The sequence below is a fragment of the Falco naumanni genome, chromosome 1, assembly GCF_017639655.2.
Source record: "Falco naumanni isolate bFalNau1 chromosome 1, bFalNau1.pat, whole genome shotgun sequence".
Classification (NCBI taxonomy): domain Eukaryota; kingdom Metazoa; phylum Chordata; class Aves; order Falconiformes; family Falconidae; genus Falco; species Falco naumanni.
In genome coordinates this window covers 113,812,024-113,834,560 of record NC_054054.1, presented here as the reverse complement: position 1 = coordinate 113,834,560, position 22,537 = coordinate 113,812,024, and the positions used below count along the sequence as shown (strand labels likewise).

The window sequence follows — 22,537 nt, the reverse complement described above, 5'->3', positions numbered from 1 at the left end:
CTGGAGGGGGCCATGACCCTGCCTATGGATGCTGGCAGGGGGGCGACGTTCCCACCAGTGCCTGGCAGCTGTCCCTGCTCCAGTCCTCCCCAGGGAGAGAGCTTACGTGATCCTTTCCTGCTTTTCTTGTTAAACTCTTGTGAAGGACAAACAAATACACGTGTCTGTGGCTGCCCAGAGCTGGCTCAGGGCATCAAAGTCATCACACAAGTGTGTCCTGGGCTGCTCTTCAGAAGCACCGGGGCGGGGGGCACGCAGGCAGCTCCTTGGCAAGGCTGCTGGGGAGACAGGCCCTTCATCGCTCAGGAGACAGGGTTCGGTCAGGGAAAACCCCGTGGAGGAGGCAAAGTGCAGCAAGGCAGGGGCTGCACCACGCGGCTGGGATGTGAGCGAGCCCAGCAATGCTCTGCTGGCACAAGCTGTGATGGGAGAAGGTTTCTGGGAGCTGTTATGAAACAGATCCATCATCAACTGATGAGGGATTTCACGGAAATGTGCTGGAGCAAGAGCAATCAATTAACTGGCTGTATTTACAGCAGCATGTGTCCTCTGCTGCCTCGGCAGATGGGCTCTGTGGTTCGAGCAGGGCCGCAGTCAGAGAAGCCGGCACTGTTTGGCCTCTCCAGCCAGCCGGAGGGAATGGCAGAAGCTTCCAGGGGGGATGCGCTGACCTGCCCATCACTCCCCAGAGCTGGTAAAGCCCCCAGCCAGGGCCTGGCAGCACTGGTGCCAGCCATGGGGAGAGGAGCAAGTCCTGCCCTCCCAACTCCAGCAAATATTTTTGGACTGAAGAGTCCTCCAGCCCCTCTGCTGCTATTTTGACACCTGCAAGAAGAGCCTGTATGTTATAATAATACAAATAATCATGCAAAGGCAAAAGTACTTGAGAAAAATTTAGGTTTGCTATCTCTTCAAGGCTCTTTTTCAGGAGAACTTGCATGCACAAGCTGATGAAGCGCAGCACAGCTGCATCCCTGCCTTGGGAAGGGCAGGACTAAATTAAGACTGAAACCGGGTGGGTGCACCCCTGCTGCCCCTGCCCCGGAATGTGCGTGGGAAGCCAGAAGAGCCCAAATGGAAGAGAAGCCAGTGCCTGCCTGCTCCACAGCACGAGGCACAACATTTTGCTACACAGTGTGGTGGCTAGGGTCAGCTTATGGTCTGGTGAGGAATAATGCTGTATTTTCAGTTCCCAGCTTTTTCACCGGTCTGGTCCTTCTCCTTCCATCTCCCCTTCCCTGCAGAGTCCTGCACATAGTTAAATACTTGACTACAACCCACTGCAGCTCACGGGCTAATTCTTACTGGGGCCATAGCAATAAATGGAATATTTTTTCACTTCTACAGGATCTCTCCCACCAGCTCCTCAAGGGTTTTCCCCAACGTTGTGCAACTTTCTCAGCAATTTTTTTGAAATGACGACTGGTTTGGGGGATCCCTAGTAGCAGAAGGGTGAGCCAAAAGACAGGCTGCCGCTCGAAGGAGGGTCAAGCACCCTCTGGCCGCAGGCTGGGTGGTTCAGGGTCGCACAGGGTGAGGCTCTGGCGATGCTGTCCGGTGGGTCCGCGGACCGGAGAGAGGGCTGCTCCCTGCAGAACGCCTTCCCCTTGCTGAAGGGGTTACACGGGGGCACCCCCCCTGTTTGCGGCTCCCAGTATGGCCCGTACGAGCCCCACTGCCCGCGCCCGGCTGGAGCCGCGCCGCTGGCGCCACCTAGCGGGTACGCGCCGGGCACTCGCTGCGCCGCAGCCACCGCCGCGCCCGGGGCCTGTCCCCTGGGACAGCGACACTGTCCCCGGGGGGGCTGCCCCGCCGCCCCCGCCTGCCGCCCCGCCAGGGGACCTGCCCCGGCCTCGTGCCCCCGGGACAGGGTGGTTATACGGGCTCAGGCCTCACGCCCCCGGCCCCGCCCGCCGTGCTGGATGGCGCATTTCGCAGAGTCACAGAATCGTTTCGCTTGGAAAAAAGACGTTTAAGATCATCCAGTCCGTCCGTTAACACAGCACTGCCAAGGCCGTCACTAACCCACAGCCGCAGGTTTTTAAAATGCCTGCAGGGGTTAATCCCAGCCCTCCCGCGGAGGGCCTGTTCCCGTGCCTGGCAGCCGAGCGGCGCCCCCCGGCCCCGGGGAGCGGCGCCCCCCGGCCCCGCACCTTCCCCCGAAGCAGGCGGCCGGGCGCAGCCCCAAGGAGCCGGGGTGCGGGGGGTGCCAGGCTGGCCCCGGCCCACCCGCCGTGCAGCGCCCACCCGCCGTGCAGCGCCCACCCGGGGCACGGGCTCTGCGTGCATCCCGCACCGCCTGCGTGCGAGCGGGGACGGGCAGGCGTCTGTTTTCCGTCGTTTTAACTTGCCTGCCTGCACCACGAACCAGAATTAGCTCGCCCCGCGAAGCCAGGAGCAAACCAAACCGTGGTGGGTGCTCCCGGGGGAAATGCGTGCGCTGCTGTTAGGGCAGCGATGCCGGGCAGGGAGACAGCACCAGCCCCTGCTCCAGCTGGAGGGTTGCACGGAGAGGCTTTGAACCAGTTCACGAGCCTTCCCCTTGCATGACAGAAGTTATAACCTCTTCGGCAAGCTAATGTGCAAATGAGAAAGGACAACAGGGTCTCACGGCTGGAGAACTGGGAGCCCTTGGCTTTGCAGGGAGTAGGGAGGGCTGGCAGGGGACAAAGGTGAAAATGCCTGCCAGGAGTTTTGCTTTATCTCAAAAAAATCCACCAAGAAAGTCCCAAAAATAAATACCTGGTTCAAACGGACACATACCTTTTCCAAGGGGACCTGCACGGCAGAGCAGCCCTGGCCTGCACCATTGTCATCTGCTCAGCTCAAATAAGATCCGAGGCTCTGTGTTTTGATTGCCATTTGGAGAGGAGCACTGGCCAGGCAAGGCAGCTTTCCCGGCGCCTCCCGGGGCACAGCAGAGCTGAACAGCAAGCACCACTTTCTTGAACGATGTCTTTTCAAGGGCTTTTGTATTTAGTAACGTCCAGAGCAGCAGTAAGCCAGTCCATTATAATTACATGCTGGCATAAAAATATTGGCCACATGTTAAAACTTGAAGTAGGTCAGGCAGCCATCTGGTCTTGCTGACAGACCTCCACAACCATAGTTAAAGATTCTTGTTTTAGAAACTTTACAGCTAGGATAAAATCTGAAAGGCCAACCATAAATGGATGTTTCAGTCACTGCTCCAACTCCAGGGTCTAGAAAAACCACAGGTTGACATTTACGGGCTCCTGTTTTAGAAGCAGCTAAAGCTTTGTCTTCTAATAATCATAATTAAAAAAAAATATATCTTAATTCCCCAAATGTGATTGCCACAGCCTCCCACTCAAGGCAGCAACAGTGGTGGGGACTGCCAAGGAGCTCATCTCCTCCACACCAAAGTGGGCAGTGTCAAATCCCTGTATGGCAAGCCCTGCAGAGCAGCAGGCTTATTTTTGAGTAATAGAAAATTATTGCAACCTTTATATTGTTAAATTTCAGTTAAAAAAAAAAAACAAACCAGCCCTCATCCCACACTCACAGCAGCTGCACCTGCCAAACACCACAGAGCAGCGCACCTGGACGTTCACCTTCAAGGAGGCATCCCTCTCCCCAAGCCCATGCTGCACACCAGGGACCAGAGCAGCTCCCACCCAGCACCACAGCAAGGCCGGGCCGGCAGGGCTCAGCGGGACGGGCAGGACGGGGGTTTGCAGGCACTTCTGTGGCTCTGAGCTGTGCCCACAGGTTTTCCCTGGACAGCACGTGCTCCGCCTGGGGATGCAGTCAGCCGTTCGTTCTCCCAAAGTCTACAGCAGGGCCACGGCGTAACAAAGAAGTGGGTAGAAAAAAGAAAAGTTACTGCAGTTGCTATTTCAGGCACCCTCCAGCCTGCACTGGGGCAAGCGAGACACATTTAACTGTACCCTTGCTGCGCTAAGCTTATCCATGCGAGCCTCTTCGATAATACACATAACACACTCCACAAGGGATGCTGCTGCAAGCAGCTGAACAGCTGAGGCTGAAGCTCCATTTCAAACTGTGATAAGAGTATAAAGTCATCATATAATCCATAAAAGCAGCTATTTTTTTTTAGGGCTACCTGAAGACTTTTTAAGCACAGTATTTTGTACCTTTTGTGTATTCACAGACTAGTAAAAAAACCCCTGTATATATGTACTGTGGGGAATATAGGATGCTGTTATGACAGGGAAGTGCCTAGCAGAGGCCATTCCTCCTCTAAAAAACACATCCTTGTACCTTGTACCTGCTGCTCAGGGTTCCACTCGCCAAGACAGACTTGCTTTTCTGAAACCTCTCCACAGTGGCAGACGGCTCCTGCTGAACAGCACTGCCCCTGAGCAGCTCTGGCAGACTTGAATTCAACACGAAGTAACCTGGAAGCTTTGCATCAGATGAATGAAATAAAGAGGCTGACCCCTTTTCTCCAAACAGTTCACATTTATTGATAATGATAAAAAAATCTTTTAAAGACTATCTGTATTTTATTACCAAGAATGAGGTATTATGTATACAAAACATTTACAGAATTTGATATGCAGTTCATGAGTACAGACAGGAAAGTGCAGAAGGACACTGATAACAGGAAAAAAAAAGCCATCAGAAGAGTCATTGGCTGAGAGAAGGAAGAAAAGCAGTAATATCACACAAAGAAAGACCAGGGTATGGGAAATTAATTAGTCAGACTGCAGTGATCAAGTCATATTGCCACAGCACTTTGCTTAGAGGAGGATTAACTATTGTTTTTCTGGAATTTTATCTCCCCAGCTGTTTGTGCTGTCATGTGCTTTGAGCTCTAAAAGATGTGTTAAGATTAATAGCAGGAAAAACCCAAAGTGCCACTTTTGAGCCAGCTCAAGTGAAAAACAAAATATAGATCTTCAGACTTGAAAAGTGATTGCAACTCAAAAAGGTCTACAAAGCCAGACACCTCTGGACAGATGTGGAGTGTTGAATGAAGCAGTTTCTTTACAGTTGTCAGCAAAATCGCCATCTGAGAGAGAGAGAGAAAGAAAGGGGACCATCTTCAACCCTTGCAGCCTGGTAAATGGAAAGTGGCGTTTGCAAAGAGCCAGGAGTGTCATGAAGTTAAGCTCACTGCGGCTCCTGCTGCACTAGCTCCCCTGCACCTGGGAATACTGGTTCCTGCATGTCAAGAACCAAACCACTCTTTGGAAGGCTGGGTTCCTCCTAGGCAGACAGCTCATACGGGCAGGCTGAGCGCCACAGCACGTGGTTGTCTGCTGTGCAGACACGGGGTGGGGAGCTGCTCCGACACCAAAGCAGTGGCCTGTGGCACAACAGCACGCTTCAGCAGCCTAAAGAACAGTCTAACCTCCATTTTCAATTCCTAAGTTCAAAAAAAGACAAAATAGACCAGTTTGGTTCAGTTTAAGGAGACTGGCTTCTCAGCACCTCTAAATCTGTTACTAAAATACTTCCTTGTCAGTTCTGTCTGCCACGTTCCACAGCCAGAACCGGTCCACAGAAGAGGTGCTGTTAGAGGTTAGTAACCTGCCATGCAGAAGCTCTGCAGTCGTAAAAAGGATTTATACTGAGATCAGAACCAGCTTTCCTCAGGCAGGGCATCCAGGAAGCATTTTAAGGGAGTTCTGCTCTGAAAGGGCAATACCTCCACAAGCTCCTCTACCACTTACCCACAACAGTGCTGCCTCCCCAAGACTTAACAGAGCCTATCCAGCTTTCTAGTAGGGACTGCAGCCAGCACAGTAGCTCCTTCTACCTGGATGGATAATTTAGCTCTGAGCAGGTGAGGAAAGACCAAGCAGGGTCTAACTATGCAAATCCTGCTGCATTTCAGACCGAAATCTTCTCCACTCCACTCTGGGTATGGTTTGTAGTTGTCTGCAGGCAGCCCTTTGCTCACTAATTCAGTCTTTTGTGCCTTTTGCTGTGCATGGGAGAGGGGGCTTGAAGCAGAAGAATACCTGAACAGAATTTAACAAAGAGTTCAAGCAGAACTGCTTGCGCCTGGGTAGAATAGGGACAACATCCAAAAAGGCAATTCACACCACTGGCAGTAGCAAGACTGAAAATGGTCAGGCAGGCACTGCTTCGAGCATCTTCAACTGTATCACTCAGAGTGCAGATCCCTGTGCTCCCTGCCTACATTAAAGCTTCTGCTGCTCAGAAATAAAGCGCTCCACTTCTGACATGCACAGGGAAGGACAGGAGGCAAGAGAGATTGAAAAGTGCACAGGAAGGATGTAAGCCATACCTCCTTTAGACTGATTTAAGAAGCAACTTTAAGCTCTCCATAAATTCCTGATAAGAACAGAGTCTCAGTAAAATCAGTTCACATGGAATATACTAAGGAAGTGAAGCTCCAGCACAGAGCTGGGAATAAATCCTCGGAGCAATTCTGGATCAGCCCAGCGTGACACAGTGAGGGAGAGCCTGCTCTCTGCCTCTCTCTCCACAGTGCTCCAAGCAAAGAATGAATTGCTTTAACCCATCAAGATCCAGAGCTCAAATTCCCCAAAAGTGTGCTCATACAAAAGGTATTAGTGTTTACAGCCTGGCCACAGCTCTGTGGGCATGCTTTGAAAAAAATGGACTCACAAAGTCAAGTATCCAGCAACTGCTTTTCTTTGTCTCGGACATCACTTAGTGGCAATGGGAGAAGAGTTTGCAGCACTGGAAGATCACAGGGGATTTCTTAAGATGGCAAGGGATGTCCTGACAGGAGACTTGCAGTTGATCTCTAATGCACTACGGAGCATTTTTGGTCGGGTTTTTTCTCTTTTTTTTTTTTTTCTTCTTTTTAACATTTACACAGTTAAAAAATTATTCTTGACTGATGCCCTGGTTATTTTTCCTTTCAATGAGAGCCCTTGTGTTCAGAGTTAGGATTTGTGCAAGCACACTTGCAAAAATACTTATGGCTGAGTTAGGAAAAAAGGGTTAAAGTTAAGAGACAAGCTGTTGGATCTAACAAGGACCAAAACCACTAAGTTTAAAATTCAAACAGCTACTTTTCTATCTATAAAAGGCTTTGTGGGGTGGGGTTTTTTTTTTTGCACAATTGCCAGTTGAATATGCTGTATTGCAGTCAGCTGCCACAGGCGAGGGTCCAGCCATCTCATCCATTTGCTTTTTTCATCTGTTGTGGCACTACCTGGAAATCATGGAGCTGGAATGGGACTGGCTAGAAGAGGTGGTGGCAGCACTGAGCTGGGAGAATCCACTGTGGCTTGATTCAAGGCTGGTCATAGATCCCCTGCAATAAAAAACAAAAAGTAGCTCGAAGCTTCAGAACATAAAAAGATTTTGATTTCTGTTATATATCTACACTGTATTTGTTTGCACACTGAATAAAAAGCAAGTAACAGTTTTGGTGCAGATACTCAAATACTTTTCTGCCCTGCCACATAAGGTAATGGGGACACTGAACACCTTGCAGAAAACAGATGCTGTTCAGAAAGTCTGAGGAACTAGTTTCAGTCAACTATATCCACCGGCAGGCAACTGAACTGACTATTCCATCACTAGGCTGCACCCATTTCTATATGCTTTCAAAGCAGAACAAGTGACTAGTGATGATTATGATAACTAATTAACCCTTTTTATACACTAGTTGCCCACAGTGCCAGTACTAGTTCAATTTGTTTGGATTTGGGGTGGGGTTTTTTGGTGGTGTGTTTGGTTTGTTTTTTTTTTTTAAGGCCTAAGAAAACACAACTGACAATTTACTTGTATTTAAGTGAACTTGACACTGGCTTGATTACCCAAGTATCAGAAACGTTTGACATCGGCTGACCTTCATGAACCTTGGCCAGACATACCTGAAGTCTTCAGATCCAATTACTTCTGTATAGTACATCACTTTACATTTGTGAGAGGAGACCTGTAGAGATGCTAATACATCATCCACACGAGGCAGGTTGGTTGTAGCACAGGCAGGCATGCTATGAAACTTCCACTGGAGAATATAGAAGCCAGGCCACCTGGTCACATGTGATCCCTGGAAGCAGCCACAGCAACATGTATTAACACAAAGATTTGCAGGCTTGAAATTTCTTTCCCAAGCTTAGAAAATCTGCTTATGTGCCCATAATTTTTTCCCCAGTGCCAATAATTCAGCTCCTCAGCCAACTGGCAGTGCTGGTCAACTCTCCCACACAACATGCTTACAAAAGTTACGATAGAACACCAGCAGTTCCTCCTGCTTTTTGACAGAAATATACTGAAAGGATTAAGTTCTTGTTTAAAACCGTATTTTTTTTCTATTTTCATTAACAGCTGGCCTTTGAGACTGTGAAAAGGGCAGTCAAGGCTCCTGCCTCACAGAAAGAGAAAGTACAGTTCAACAGGTCACCGCCTGTATTTCCAGTTTAACACCTCTGATTAGATGACTTAAGGAGCTCCTCTGTCAAAAGTTGTTTAACTTTTATTTCAAGTCAAAAGGAATAGCAGTGGCAGAGTACAACTGCAAACATGCTGCATGTAATACCAAACTTAGTATTTAAGGGATAGGTTACAAATGCCATAAAAAAACCAAAACACCTTCAGGAGCCCTGGCCATAGGGAGCTCCTTATGGTGCCTGTTAGAAGGACAAACAGAGAGAGAAGCTCAGTCTTACTTTCCAGACTTCTCTCATAACTGAGGTAAGACACTGATATTCTTCAAACACACTGCTTCAGAAAATAATGGTCCAAGTTACAGCACAAAGCATGTCTTGCTACTTTCTGGATGCACACTTCCTTCCAGGTGACTCCCCTATATTCCTGGCTGAGCAGTCCCAGTCACTGTTGGACTGATGCAAGCTCTGCTCACAGCAGATCCCGTGTAAATACTATCCCTGTTCCCTACAGCATACAGCTAGGAACTGAAATGACACTGAAATGTCAGCCAAAAGCAAGCAGATAGTCCGGAGCTGAATCACCACCCAGTCATCAATAATGATTGTGAATTAGAACGTGTAGTTTAGGAGCTAGCCTCCATCTGCTCCCACACAAGGATCCGGCAGCCTTACCTGCACACTTTCCCCTTCTTTGCAGATAAGAGGAGACTCCACCATACTGTAATCACGCCCCAACTGCCAGACTTTGTCTATCAACTGAACGTTGTTCCCACCAGGAGATGTAATACTGTGGGCACCCAGAGAGTCCTTTTTAGGAGGCTGGGGGGCTCTTTTGGAATGAAAGATGTTAAAAACAATGTCGCCCTTGCACACGTCAAAATCCCATGTGATCACAGATGAGGCATCCACAATCTGAATGAGAACCTTAAGACAGAAAAGTCATTAGACAACAGCCATTTGCTTAGAAAGACAAACTCCTACCAGGGAGGAAGACTCAGAGCAAAGCTTTTGGTTGCTGGGCTTAGTTTTGACTATTAAAAAGGCATTGTAGATACAAATTCTCTCCTGACAGAGTGTCTTTATTTTAACACATGACCCCCAGAAGCTCTCAATTAGCTTCTGAGAATATTATTGTCTTCAGTTAGAAGGACATAGCTTGAATAGATTGAAAAACAGTGATATTCTCTAAATGGCAATAATACTAGGAACAGTCACAAACTTCAGCTCCTAAAGCATCATTATGCACCAGAACTACAGAAGAACAAGGCTGAAGCATGGCAACTAAATAAGCCAAGTTCTAAACCATTTTCAGTCCAAGAGATAAAGTTCAGAGCAGTGAGCTGAGATAGAAGTAAAGAAGGGTAGGCTGCAACCGTACCTCATGCGGAGCTCCTTTGAAGACGCTTGCAGACTGGTAGATTGTTTCAGTCCAAAGCTTTATGTCTTCATTTTCCAACTCTTCTGCTGTCCGGTAGAGGGATTTGGGAACCAGCCCACCCTCTGGTACTTCACACTAAAAGCATAAACAGCCATTAAAAAGTAACCCCATCTGTACACCCACACCCTGTCATGCTCTCTTCCTGAGAGCTTCAGAAACAAACTCACATTCAGCAAGTACTCTGAAGAATGAGGTATGAACAGAGCTTGAAAGTAATTTTATAGCTTGCACATCATACATATATAAATCTGTTTTACAATGATCTGGTTTAGGTGAGCTTGCAGAATTAGACACCACAGAAACAGATCTTGTATATACACACCAGCCACCACTACAGAAAATGAGTGTGCAAATACTACAGTTATCACTCATACTGCCCTTGGCTGAAGGAAGATGAGAGCCACTTAAGAATCCTGAGGAAAGTGGAAATAGCAACTCCGTTGGAAAATAAAATATAACCTACAGAGACCTGAAAGAACTGGGGTAGCTAAAAGTACGGTGGGGAGATACAGTTAAGTTTCTAAACAGGTAAAAGGTATCGCAGTCAAGAAGGTAACGGTTTTGAAGCTACAACTGCCTTGGAAGCTCAGTACACAACTTCTGTAAGCAATCTTCTCTTTTAAAAATTCTCTAGTAATGAAGTTCGGCAACTATTTTATCAGGAACAGGATACATAGAAGTCTTTGGGATGGTAGAAGTGTTTGATAACTGAATTACAACAGAGAGTTAAAAGGATCTCTGAGAAGTCATTTTTGTTCAAATTTCCAGAAGTAAAGACAAGAAGAAAGACACTATCATTGCCTGTGACTGGCAGGAAGCATTGTAGCAATTTGCTTTCTGGTAACATTCACTTTTGCTTACTTAAGCAGCAGATTCTGCCAGCTTCTCCAGCTCCAAATTAGAGAGCACAAACTCTCTCCACTGAAAGCTACTGCTGCAGCAAAAAGCAGCCCACTGAAGATAAACACATGCTCTACTCCAACATGTCTAACAGTACTTCGTTATAATTTGAAACTGCATTTGAACAGACCTAGAAGAATTTTCAAGAAATTAATCTAGATATTGTACAGGGGCTTAAAATACAATTTCAGGCTTGCCTTTTAACGTAGCTGAGTTCAAAAATAAAAGATCATCTAAGTGTTACTGTGACAGAGGCTCCAGAAAATGCCTCACTCCTAACACCTCAGTCACACCAGCAAGCCTGTGTTGTCAAAAACACTACAGAGAAAACAAACCTTACAATATCATTAAGATGGTAAAATGACACACTCAGTTAACACCCATAGCCTGGGCAGGAAACAGCTATTAAGGCATATGACAAGGGACTGAGAAATTAGTATCCTGCAGTCCACTAAAGTGGGTCCAGAAGAAAACATTGAGCCTGGAATCCTACACCATAGCCCCCACACCCAAACTACATTAGGACTCATTCTGTGCTTCTAGGCTTCTTTGTTTAGAGGAGTGGAGGGGAAAAATAAACCACCCACAAGTAAGTTGCTATATGCACTAGTTTATATTCATACCATGCACTCTCCACCAAGAAAATCAGGGATAATTTCTTTATCGATGTAATCCAGCAGTCCCCCAGGACCCTGGTAGTCATTTCCAGCATAAATAAGGAATTTCTTTCTAGTGTTGTCATCAATGAATGGACTAACCTACAAGCAAAAGAAAACAGAATACATCAGGCTCCCACATTTTTCTCAAGTCAGTTTTGAAGTTTGATCACATTAAGTGTTACCATCCTTGTTATGCAAAGCTCACACTACAAAGAAGCTAAATTAACTGACTATGTAAGCAAGTTCTTGGGTAGTGTTTTTTAAAAAATCCATTTCAGGAATCCTATAGAAGATATTCTTCCAGATAGTAACGTTTCCTACTTACAGAGCCTTATCTCTAAAGCGCTTTTACAAACTAGAAGTAACAGTGTACTGAGAATACTGAGGAATACCTTGAATTACAAACATACCAGTGTCCAAAGAACTGGGAATACTCGAGGTGCTCTCAGGATAAGAAGTCGACCCAAAGTCTCAGGGTAATTAGCTTCAACCACCTCAATAATTCTCAGCAATGCTTTGACACCAGGTCTCCATAAATGTCGCATGTTCAAGCCTTCCAGATCTACTAGACAGGTCCAAGAGCTGAATATAAGACAAAAAAAATAAAGATTTTAATTGCATCAAAATTGTCCTTTCTTATACAAGTGTTCAAAACACTGAAATGTGCTGACCCCACTGCGTGTTTTGGTTTCTTCTGTTTTACCTCCTTCCTTTGCACTACCTGTAGACACCGAGTTTAAGGCCCTTCGAACAGAAATGTCTTAAGAGTGTGTGCCCAGTGCAGTTACAGAGTATGTGCAATGACCACTTACCACATCACGTGTATTCCCAACCAGACATTTCAGGCTCCAGGTGAAGGTTAATATGGAGCCAAAAAAAGATCCTGTCAACAGCCAGCCTAAATGTTAAGCCATTGCTTTGACTAGGAAATCACTTAAATGGCCGTGCTGCTGCTGTGAAGCAATTTATCATTCATGGTGCAGATTTCCTACTAAGACAGGACAGTAACAGTGCCATTACATGTCAAAAATAATTCTGTGGTCAGGGAGGGAAGCTTTTTCTACAGGAAGAGGTACGTTCTTAGTACTAGATGCTGAGCTTCTGCATATGCTTTAGTTATTTCCAAGTTCAGGTCTCACTCTGGGCACAAATTCAAGATTTACAGCTGTGCTGCACCAGCTAGCATCCACTAAATGATGCATAAGGCTTCTATGAAACAGCAAACCCTTCTTTGTTTCACTTTAAATGTTTAATATGTAGCCCTTCAGGATTACTTCTACACTTGAAGATCCAGTAGGCAGCACAATTTCAGTTACACACATGAAACCCATCTCTTGGATTTGACCTCCCACTGAGAGCTAGGACAGCAAGTTCTTTAACAGGGAAAACATAAGCAGACATACCACGCATCCCTGAACCCTTACACATTAAGGGAAGGAGCTAGAAACTGAACAGAGTCCAAGAAACCCTGTCTCTTTTCAGTGGAGTGACAGGACTCTTTTCAACCAGTCCTGCATTCACTCCACACCCTTAAATCTATTTTGCAGTTAACACTTTCATGTGACCCCTGCGACGATTTAAAAATGGGATAGCAAGTCATTTTTGATTGAACTTCACATGAAGTCATGCCAGTACTTCGAAAACTAGATCCCAGGTTTCACAGCAGCCTTGTGACCTCACCTTGGATCAAGAGTTGAGTAATCACACATAACAAATGAAGAACATAAACTAGAACTGAGCATGATAAGACTATGGATGAAGGAGTGACATGAAAACAATACCTGAAACTACTGGAAAGGTTATCCACAATATTATCATGGCCTGATTTTTTTTTTTTTTGGCAGCCTGTACCACCATCTGTCTATAACCGCCCCCCCCCCCGCCCCCCCAGAAACAGAAATGGGAGTTAGGCTGCACTGCTTTGCAGATATCCAACAGTAGAAGAGAGCAGAAGCATAACACCGCACACGCAGAACCATTAGGAGCATGGCACAGACTGCTGGAGCAGGAGTTGCATCTCCCTCAGGCTCAACCATGCAGACTCACTCTATCAGTAACTGGGGAGGCTTTCAGTTAACTGTAACTGTGCTTTTACCTGCATACGAGAGCGCCTACCCTCTCCTTGTTACATTTAATAAACTTTGCTCAGCAGCACCACATTGCCTGATGTTCCCCACCCCCCCCCCATGAAACCAGGTAATTCCCAAAGGGCAGATCCACTTGTATGTTACCTTATTGGCCTGCCAAATACTTTCGTATTCTCCTCACATCGCCTCAGTCCTTCTTCATTTATTGAAAGAACCTATATAAGAAAACACGTTGTTCAGAGAAGGTAGTCTTAAACTCAGTAGATGGGACAAAGAAAAAATTCTTTATATCCTAAGACTAATTAAAACTACAAGCTCAAACCAGCATAAACTTTTATTTTCCACAGAATGAACTAGAAATCACTACATGTACCCCACTGGTGGATCTTGTTGAAAAATAAGTATACCTTTCCATAAAAGCAGAAAAATATAAACAAGATCCTCCTGAAAACTGAGGCCCATGAGTGATACAGCCAAGAGGTCTCCCTATACTTCTGCCCTTTTAAGCACTGATTTCCTATTTACTCAGAAATGACAGCCCCTTTTTGAGTCATAGAACATAACCTTGAAACAGAACTAGGCCAAACAAAATTTATTATGTGCCTAGAAATGCCGCTGGAGGAGAAAAAGTAAAATCCAGCCCCTGCTTCCAGTGGGTGGGCCATGACTATCATTACTAGGAGTCAAAAAACCACTATTGCAAATCTGGAACTCTGCCAGCTTTCTGCATGGAAACCGAGTAGGTTCACAATAGCACATTTACGTGATGCCTTTAGGCATGCAAAATTATAAGCAAGTACTTTTTCTCTAAAAAGTTATTCTCATCCTTGGAGTACAGGCTTAAAGTCTGAGCATGGCATTTTCTCTTCTGTAGAAACGTAGACACTTAAGTTTGAAGCACTGCACAACTGCAGAAGAATCTGTGAAAATGCTAACCAATAACTACAGGAGTTGCCGAGAACTACGCCTTTCCGCCATCAGTTCGCAGTTGGAAAGAATGCAGAAGATCGGCTACCAGGAGCTTTCAGATGCATTCAAACCAAAAACAGACGGCCAGAGAGTATATCAAAATATCCAGAGTGATGAATGTTTTGGCAGAGGAAGAAATTTCTAAATGAGAAATATCACATTGTTAGCAGCTTGCTGGCTCCAAAAATACTTACGTAGCGAAGCAAGGCCTCTTCCCCCAGCGCTCGCACTAAGCCTTTGGTATCCATCTGTCCCAATCTCAGCACATACAGCGGGCGACCATCTGAATAATGAGAACAAATATGTCAATATAACACTTATTTTTACAGCAATAGACAATTTAAGTGAGCTAGTTTTATGCTAAAAATCCAAATGGAAACAAGCCATGATCGGTTCAAACTCTGTTGTACAGCTGGAAGAGGGAGAACCTGGAGCAGATGGCAATATAAACTTCACCTTGTCCAGCTACACTGAAAGATTGCCTGTAAATGAACGGCTGAAGTTTAATGGAGACATCTTGACGCAAAAATAGCTCACCTATCTGCAAGGAAAGTTCAAAGGACTTCAACAAGTACGTCAGTACACACAGGATTTTGGTATACACGATTAAAGACAGAGGACTATAATTAGCTTCCAGGACAGCCAAGATGCAGGAAAAACTTCAGTCCATTAACGTAACTGAAGAGTTGCAATGAGGGCTGTAAGCCTGCTGCACACGATGCAATACTGCTCTGGATAACTTGCAACCACCCTTCTGGAAAAGTAGCTACACAGAGTTCTGGGAATTAGTGAAACAGTGTTAACCCAGAGACTTGCTTTCTGCAGTATTTGCTGGAGTCACACCTTCCAGCTCTGTCATTACATATTATGCAGAACTGGCACACAGCCTCACTTATGCAGGTTAAGCCTGGTGAGAACAGACTCTGTTCCAGAGATCAGCATCAGATGGACCCTCTGCACTCAAAGACTTGCTTTTCAGTCATCTTGCTGCATACTGAGGCATCCCAATACTGTCCAGGATACTGAGGCATTAAGCTTAACAACTGTGTTAGCTGCATTTGAGAATTAAAGCTTGCATTTCTGGCTCTTCGTAATAGGAGCTAGTTGTCTGAAACAGCTTCCAACCTCCTCCCAAAGCTGTGATGCATTTCTTAAGCTTTGCTCCATCTATTCTGGTACACAAGCTACAGAATCACCAACTTATATAAAACTGAATATGCTAGGACAGAAAATCAAAATTAAAAGAATAAAAAGAGCTTTCTACATAAACTTCCCTCCAACAACTGCGAAGACAGGTATCAAATTATCATCAAGTCCTTTGGGACACAAGGAATGAAACTGTCAAGATATGTTACTAACCAAAACAACTGAAACTGCAGAGTCAAGGCAAGTTATTTATTTGGCAAAGACACTACTCCCCATGAAAGTTCACAGTATTTTCTATTTTATCAGATGGTCTAAAAGAAAACGTTATTTTAACATCAGCACACAATTATCTTGGAATGTACTGCTTAGCTTTTGAAATACTAAACAAAAAGTATTATTAAGCTTCATAGCAGGTCTCCCTCCCTCACAGATGCACACGCATCCAAAACCAAACTAATAGCTTACTAACCCTGGTCCACCCAAATGACACATGATGAAAAGTCTCAGCTGACAGTGCTGTATTATCACTGTATATCTCATATTCCATCAAAGCTTTATGATTTGAAAACCCATTTGATTGAAGCATTCCTGCCAAAATAAAAGCCACTCGGATGTATAGAAAAGTGTGCTAATTGCAAGCTAAAATACTAACTTTTATTCTTTTGCACTAATAGCTCATTCTAGACAACATGCTTCATAATCACTGCTGCCTTTGCCTTAGTACTAAAAGCTATACAGAATTCAGCCAGCTTAAGTTGGCACATTTAGCATATGTAGGAGGAAAAGAGCAGTACTAGAAAAGAGGTTTTAAAAAAAGAGCCTACCACTGTAAAATTTTAAATTACAGAGGACTGCTCAGTTTTGAAGTTCTGTTTCCATTATTGACAAACCCATGCTTTACTGGTGGGCATGCTGCAAAAGAGATCAAAGGAAATGGAGGGGAAAGGAGGGATGGCATAAAGTTCACCACAAGACTGAAGAACTGCTGAGAAAAACATTAAACAACCCTTTGATGCATTCTGTACCTTTCTACTCACTGGCAGGACCCAGTTATGTGCTACTGACAGAGGAAGTCTTTGCAAAGGACTGACGAGGAACAGACAAAGGGAGGACTTATTCACAGGTCTTTTTCCCCTACAATCTTTACAAACATGCTCATTTTAAGTTTTCTCATTTTGAGGCCTGTCAAACCCAAAGCAGCAGGGGAGAGCCCTTCAAGCTCTTCAGCTTTACAGTGATTAAATTTCTGCTGTGTCCTCCCTGTCTTTTGGCCACTACCGCTGACAGCATCCTGTCCCATTTCATACACTTCTTGTAACAGGAACAGCTAGCAGAAACAATGGTGCCTAGTGGGGAAAAGACTAAATCGGAACACAGATAGATCATGGTAAGAGATCATTTCCTTATCTAGAGAGCCCAGCTTGCCTGAAGCAACAAATTCCAAAACATTTCATTCCTATGTATTAGTAACAAGATCAGTGCACGATAAAGCAAGCTGAGGGATAGGGGATCATGTCAGACAGTTGTCCGTGTTTTAAAGATCTGGCAGTTGCTCACCATACAAAGGGAATTCAGCCAAAGCTTCTTCCCTGCTTAAATAAACCTGCTCTATTTGATGTTTTTGCAACATCCCATTTACCTGGCATTACAATCAGCTTAAGTATTTATTTATGCCATCAGTAGATATACAACATCAGAAATAAATTGATTAGAAAGATATACTTATTTACAAACATCTTTTAATCACTGAAAGAACACTCAGCATTTGCATAACACCCTTCTAAGCATCTTTGAGCACTACAGAAGTGCAATTAATAACTTTTTTTGAGCTACTGGCAAAGCAGAGCTCTTTAGAGAGTTAAGTAAGTCAGTGGTAGTCAGAAAGATTAGGACGTAGAAGTCTGCCTCCACCAACTCAGAGGCTGGCAAGATCCATTTAAATGCATTTAGGACATAACTGAGAAGTTCTAGCCATTTTTCCAATCATCTCTAGTTAACAGAAGAACAATTATCACTTCTAATTCAGAACATAAAAAGGCCGTTCAATATCCACCCTACAGAGCATACCTTTGTCATGGTGATGCCAGCCTCCTGCATAGTAATCTTGGAGTACTTGAGGAGGGTTCCAGGTATCTAGAATATAGTCTACCTGGTGCTGCTTACGCCAGGTCAGCGACTGGCAAAGGATCTCTCTTGCTTTATCAATGTTGAAGTCCCGGGCACGCAGGAATCTTAAAATGTGCTCATCCTTTGGGATCTATTAAAAAAAAAAAAACAAACAACCACCACCCAAACCCTAAACATTTTGTATTCAAAGTTTGAAACAAGAACTAAAAAACCAAAGGAAGCTGGAAAACACAGAGCTCTGAATCCATGCAAGAGGATGTACGTCACACTGGAAGTTACTCAAGCAGATCAGTCTGTTTACAACAAAACCATCAGCCCTGTCAGGTACTGCAGCTACCTTCATATATGGGATACACATATTTCATGAACTGTAACGTAATCATTCACATCTGTATGGCCATGCTAAGTCGGTCCAATTTAAATGAATCTAAGGATGAAATGCAGACTGCATTTCACTGCTAAGTAAGAGGAAGCAAAGACATACATGCAAATCACAAGCCACTGCAAAACCCCCAGCCTTGCTATCAGTGATTTAACTAGCCACATAGCTTCCCTTTCAGTACTGCACTTAGGGACATAAATTTGAGAATACAATGTTTGACCAAAACAGATGTAAAAATAAGGTTATTGTAGAACCAGGCAGACTTATAAAAAAACGATGTTATTTCCCTGTGCTTGTTTACTGACATTCTGAAAGCCAGTCATGCTAATCATTTAAACACCTCAGCTGGCAAAGTCAGCTAGACAGTCACAATGAACTACTTCTGTTGCCACTGTACAGACTTAAATTAGGTTTTGGTCATGGAGGGCCACTTAACAGGAACCATTAGCCACAGAAGGTGTGGCATGATGTTTCACCAGGTACACCTTGTATAATACACATTCCAAGACAGAGTCACAAGAGACCAACAGTAACTTACTTTGCCTTTGTGTGTCTCCTGGAGCCATTGCCTCAGTCGAATGAGGCAGCTTTCCTGCATTGGTGTCAAGTCACCCAGATACCGCTTGATGTAGTCTGCATCTAGCTTGTCTAAAAGGAGATGTACATGTGATTACAGTGGTCCTCAACTGATCTAGTCAAAGTAGCAAGTGATCATCTATACCGATGTCTGAAGCAGAGAAGCAGCTGCTCTATGTTCTGTACAGTCAGAATTGAGTAAAGTTTCTTTGAATGAATGACAAGATGAGCAAGGTAACATACACAGCCATCTTAATGGTTAACCAAGATTTTCCTTCTGCAACTAAGAGAGGAGTAGACAGAGACATTTATAAAAACATTTTGCCAGTATACTCAGATTTGTCAATCCACAGCACCATAGGGCTTGCTTCTTCTGGAAATACTTAAGAGAAGCTTTGATCTAAATGTCCCAGTGCAAGAATTTTCCTAAATTCCCTTACTAACAGGGGAAGACACAAAAGAAGACTGCATCCAGGGAAGCTTCATCCCTTTCCTCCCTATTATTCCTACAGTTATACCCATCCCTGAATTTCAGGGCAAGAAGTAGGCCATTCATTTGCAACCTAACGAACAAAGTGAAGAGTTTTTCCACTCCTATCTGATCTTCATTTACTAAAAACATCGGCCTGTAACAGCCATCCAGGCTATCCCACATTACTGCATTGCAAGCCTGCACTTTAACATTGTGTGTTATCAAACGAAGAGCCAATGTGAAAATTTTCAGCTACCCATGAGAAGCAGCACAGTGCTGAAAGCTTCTACAATGCAAAGAATCCCACTAAAACAAGTCAAACCACCATACCATCAGGCGTTCCTGCTGTGGGCTCCGAGGGGCTGCTTGAGGTGTTGAGGATCTCCTTATTGTTCAAGCCCTCCTTTGTGGCAGAGTCTGGTATATTAATAGCAGGTGAAACTGGTCGTCTTGTGTGGGACGTACTGCTCTCCAATTTACATGCAACAGGAGGAGTCCAGCGAGGAACAAAAGTTATTCCTTCTTCCTCCAGCTGCTTCAGGTAGTACTCTATTATTTCTTTTCCCTTCAAAAAGAAAAACTTGCTTCAGCTACTGAGACCACCCATTTAGACACAGAAAGGATTGGGCTGAAAACCCGTTAAGTGGCCAGACCTCTCTAAAGATTCCATTTGAAAACACAGACCTACACACACGTGCTGCCCCAGGCTAGAGTGAACAGTCAAGCTTTTTGAGCAGAGCAGCCTGTTACTTCGCAGCAACTACATTGTCTTTTGCTAACTTGGAGCCAGGCACCTCCTTCACGACTGCAAGCTTACCTTTTTAATATTGCTGGTGTATTGCTTCATCGCAATCTTTTCCACTGTGCTTTCAAAACCAAAAAAAGATTTTATATCCAGACTTGCTGACTGTTCAAAACAGGTCCAATCTTCATTGTCAGGATGAACCTGTTAGTTAAAAGGAGGTCACACAGCTTAGTTACCCACTTAAGTGGGGGTTCTTTTTCCCCCCCTCACAACATTTGCAATGACTTTGTTTTACAGATTCACATAGTCAAAAACATTAAAGTGGAATTTGCAGTCTTTTTCTTCATTTGCAAAACATGGTTCAGAGAAGGTTACACTGAAGAAAAAGGCTGAGAAGCCCTCCTACGGTCCCACGGCTAGCACAGCACACATTTTGCTTAACAAGGGGAGGGAGGAGAAATACTGGTGCAGTAGCCAAAAGCCAAAGGACTAGCACATTTATACAATTAACAGTACCTCATTCTAGATATGGACTGTGACTGTAGCGTACCTGTGGAACAGGGTAAAATACTCCACAATGAACTTGCTGCTGCTGCAGGTTAGACTGATAGACCAAAGCCAGCTAGCTTGAGGAATGCAGCAAATATAGCATAAGCATTTCCAAGCACTGTAGTCTAGACATGTTTTCAACAGACTTACTGTTGAATCTCCCTGTCCTTTCATAAATTCACTTATAAAATAACTTTAATAAGAATGAACTTCTAAAACCAATTTATTCTTGAATTAAAATTCTAGCTTTCTATTTGCCTACTAATTTCTTGATCGAGTAGAGCAATAAATGTTTTGTACTATTTATAAACCACATGCATTTTTCTGTATAGCATTTCCCATTTAAACAGAGCTTTCACAGAAAAATTGCAGGTGGAAAGGTATTTTTAAATGTGCCTTGAAAATAACTTGCACAAATAATATAAAAATCAGGTAAGTGTCAAGCAGGTTTGAAATCCACTGACCTTTTAACCATGATTCTGTACACAACAGAAAATGTTATCACCTGCATGTAAAAAGAATGCTATGATACAAATAAAATAGGTTACATCGGCTAGCTTTGATTTGACCTTTAACATCTATTTGAAGTTTTACTGCTACATGTGTATGCTGTCTTAGCCTATGAGCATTGGCTAAAGCCATTAAAAAAAAAAAAACCATGACCAGAGCATAGCAGCAAGCATGCCACCAGACTCCTCTGTATCAGAAAATGCCTGCACTGAAGACCAAGAACAATGGAAAGACTTAGGTTAAAACACAGCTGACTTGAACATTTGTCTGAGCTGAGCAGAAGGCAAATAAGCTACGCTGAACTCCCCTTTAACAGTTCTGTCAGGGTATCATAAGCCTCACCAAGTCCCACACTGCCATTACAGACCACAGATTTGCCTAAACAGAGCTGTCAAACAAAAAATTATGTTGTGTTCTGCTCTCTGAGAAGATGCTCAAGCAAGAGGGTGCCAAACTTGTTTCAGTTCTTCAAGCAAGTGTGTTACATTTAACACAAACAATTATCACTCATGGCGGAGTGTTGGGTTTTTTTCTTGCAAGGCAAAAGCCAAGAACAACCCAACTTCTGTGACTCCTGAAATCTGAACACTAACTTAGCTCCATCTGTAGCACCACCAAGAGCCTGTTACTCACTGTGTAACAGCAGTGTTCATTAATAATGACTCTATTAGAGAAGGTTTCATTGTAGGCTTCTATATGCAAAGTCCTTTCTCGTCTGTTCAAAGAATTCTTCTGGACAAAGTAGACATAATCCACTCCTGCAATCTGAGGAAGATTACATAAACTCCGTTAAGATACAATATTCATGTGAAAGGATATCCAAAAGTATAAAACAGGCACTTCAGACCTAATCACCTTTTTCAATAGCCGTGGTGCATCTATATCCAGCTTACAGCGCCGTTCAATCACGTGGATAGCGTCATCCTCACTCTTGTACTCATTTACAGTGTCACTGGCCACAAACATAGGGATCAGAGGGCATGTAGGAAACCTTCTTTCATATGCCTATAAAGTTAAAAAAAGAAAAACTGTCACCACAATTAATTCCCGAGGGTGTGCATAGGGTTCCTTCGTTTACATCACCAGCATATGGAGGGCACAGCGCCCTTCATACCATTTGTAGAAGGGACTGAGCCTTCCTGGAGTCCACAGTATAGCTGAAAAAAGCCACAGTGCATTCCAAAGAATCCATTAATATGTTCCTAATATAGCCCTTTCCAGGTAAAACAATTTTTAAAACACATGAAATACCCCATTTCTTCCCTCCCTCCAAAAAGGAAACTGGTCATTATCTACAATGACAACCCTCTTGTCAGCAGCAACAGGAAAATAAGACCCTCTAGTTCTAAAATACCACAAGACAAAACAATTACGTGTTGGATTAAAAAAACCCACATGCTAATTATCGGTGTTTCACCAAGCTGTCTAGAGGGTTTTCCATTACAGCTCCCAAAGGTCTAATAAAAACATTTCAAAACCTATTTTTTAAGCTACCAGAGCTCTCGAGCTCCTTGTACACAGAATATTCATAGCGATTTCACTGCACAGTTTATCAGCTTACAGTTCTGTCCAACAACATACAGTAAGTCTTTCCAATATTCTGAGGCCATTTCGTACTTCTGAAAATAAACTTTTTGCAAGAATGCA

At 44.1% G+C, this 22,537-nt stretch overlaps 1 protein-coding gene across 2 annotated transcripts in view; it reads right to left on the bottom strand.

Annotated features, from left to right (window-relative positions):
* Positions 1 to 4,431: 4,431 nt before the first annotated feature.
* The window catches only part of SEC14L1 (SEC14 like lipid binding 1), a 41,981-nt gene continuing 23,875 nt past the window's right edge, over positions 4,432 to 22,537 (bottom strand). For both annotated transcript variants that reach the window (XM_040579557.1, XM_040579566.1), the window contains 15 exons: positions 21,746 to 21,895; positions 21,524 to 21,655; positions 19,904 to 20,032; positions 19,417 to 19,651; positions 18,577 to 18,686; positions 17,597 to 17,786; positions 14,578 to 14,666; positions 13,559 to 13,629; positions 11,738 to 11,909; positions 11,292 to 11,426; positions 9,709 to 9,843; positions 9,003 to 9,254; positions 7,812 to 7,990; positions 7,145 to 7,246; positions 4,432 to 4,999 (listed from right to left, as the gene is read on the bottom strand). In XM_040579557.1, the coding sequence (XP_040435491.1) occupies positions 4,984 to 4,999; positions 7,145 to 7,246; positions 7,812 to 7,990; positions 9,003 to 9,254; positions 9,709 to 9,843; positions 11,292 to 11,426; positions 11,738 to 11,909; positions 13,559 to 13,629; positions 14,578 to 14,666; positions 17,597 to 17,786; positions 18,577 to 18,686; positions 19,417 to 19,651; positions 19,904 to 20,032; positions 21,524 to 21,655; positions 21,746 to 21,895 (2,097 nt within the window). In that variant the 3' untranslated portion in view covers positions 4,432 to 4,983. The remainder of the gene's footprint in view (positions 5,000 to 7,144; positions 7,247 to 7,811; positions 7,991 to 9,002; positions 9,255 to 9,708; positions 9,844 to 11,291; positions 11,427 to 11,737; positions 11,910 to 13,558; positions 13,630 to 14,577; positions 14,667 to 17,596; positions 17,787 to 18,576; positions 18,687 to 19,416; positions 19,652 to 19,903; positions 20,033 to 21,523; positions 21,656 to 21,745; positions 21,896 to 22,537) is intronic.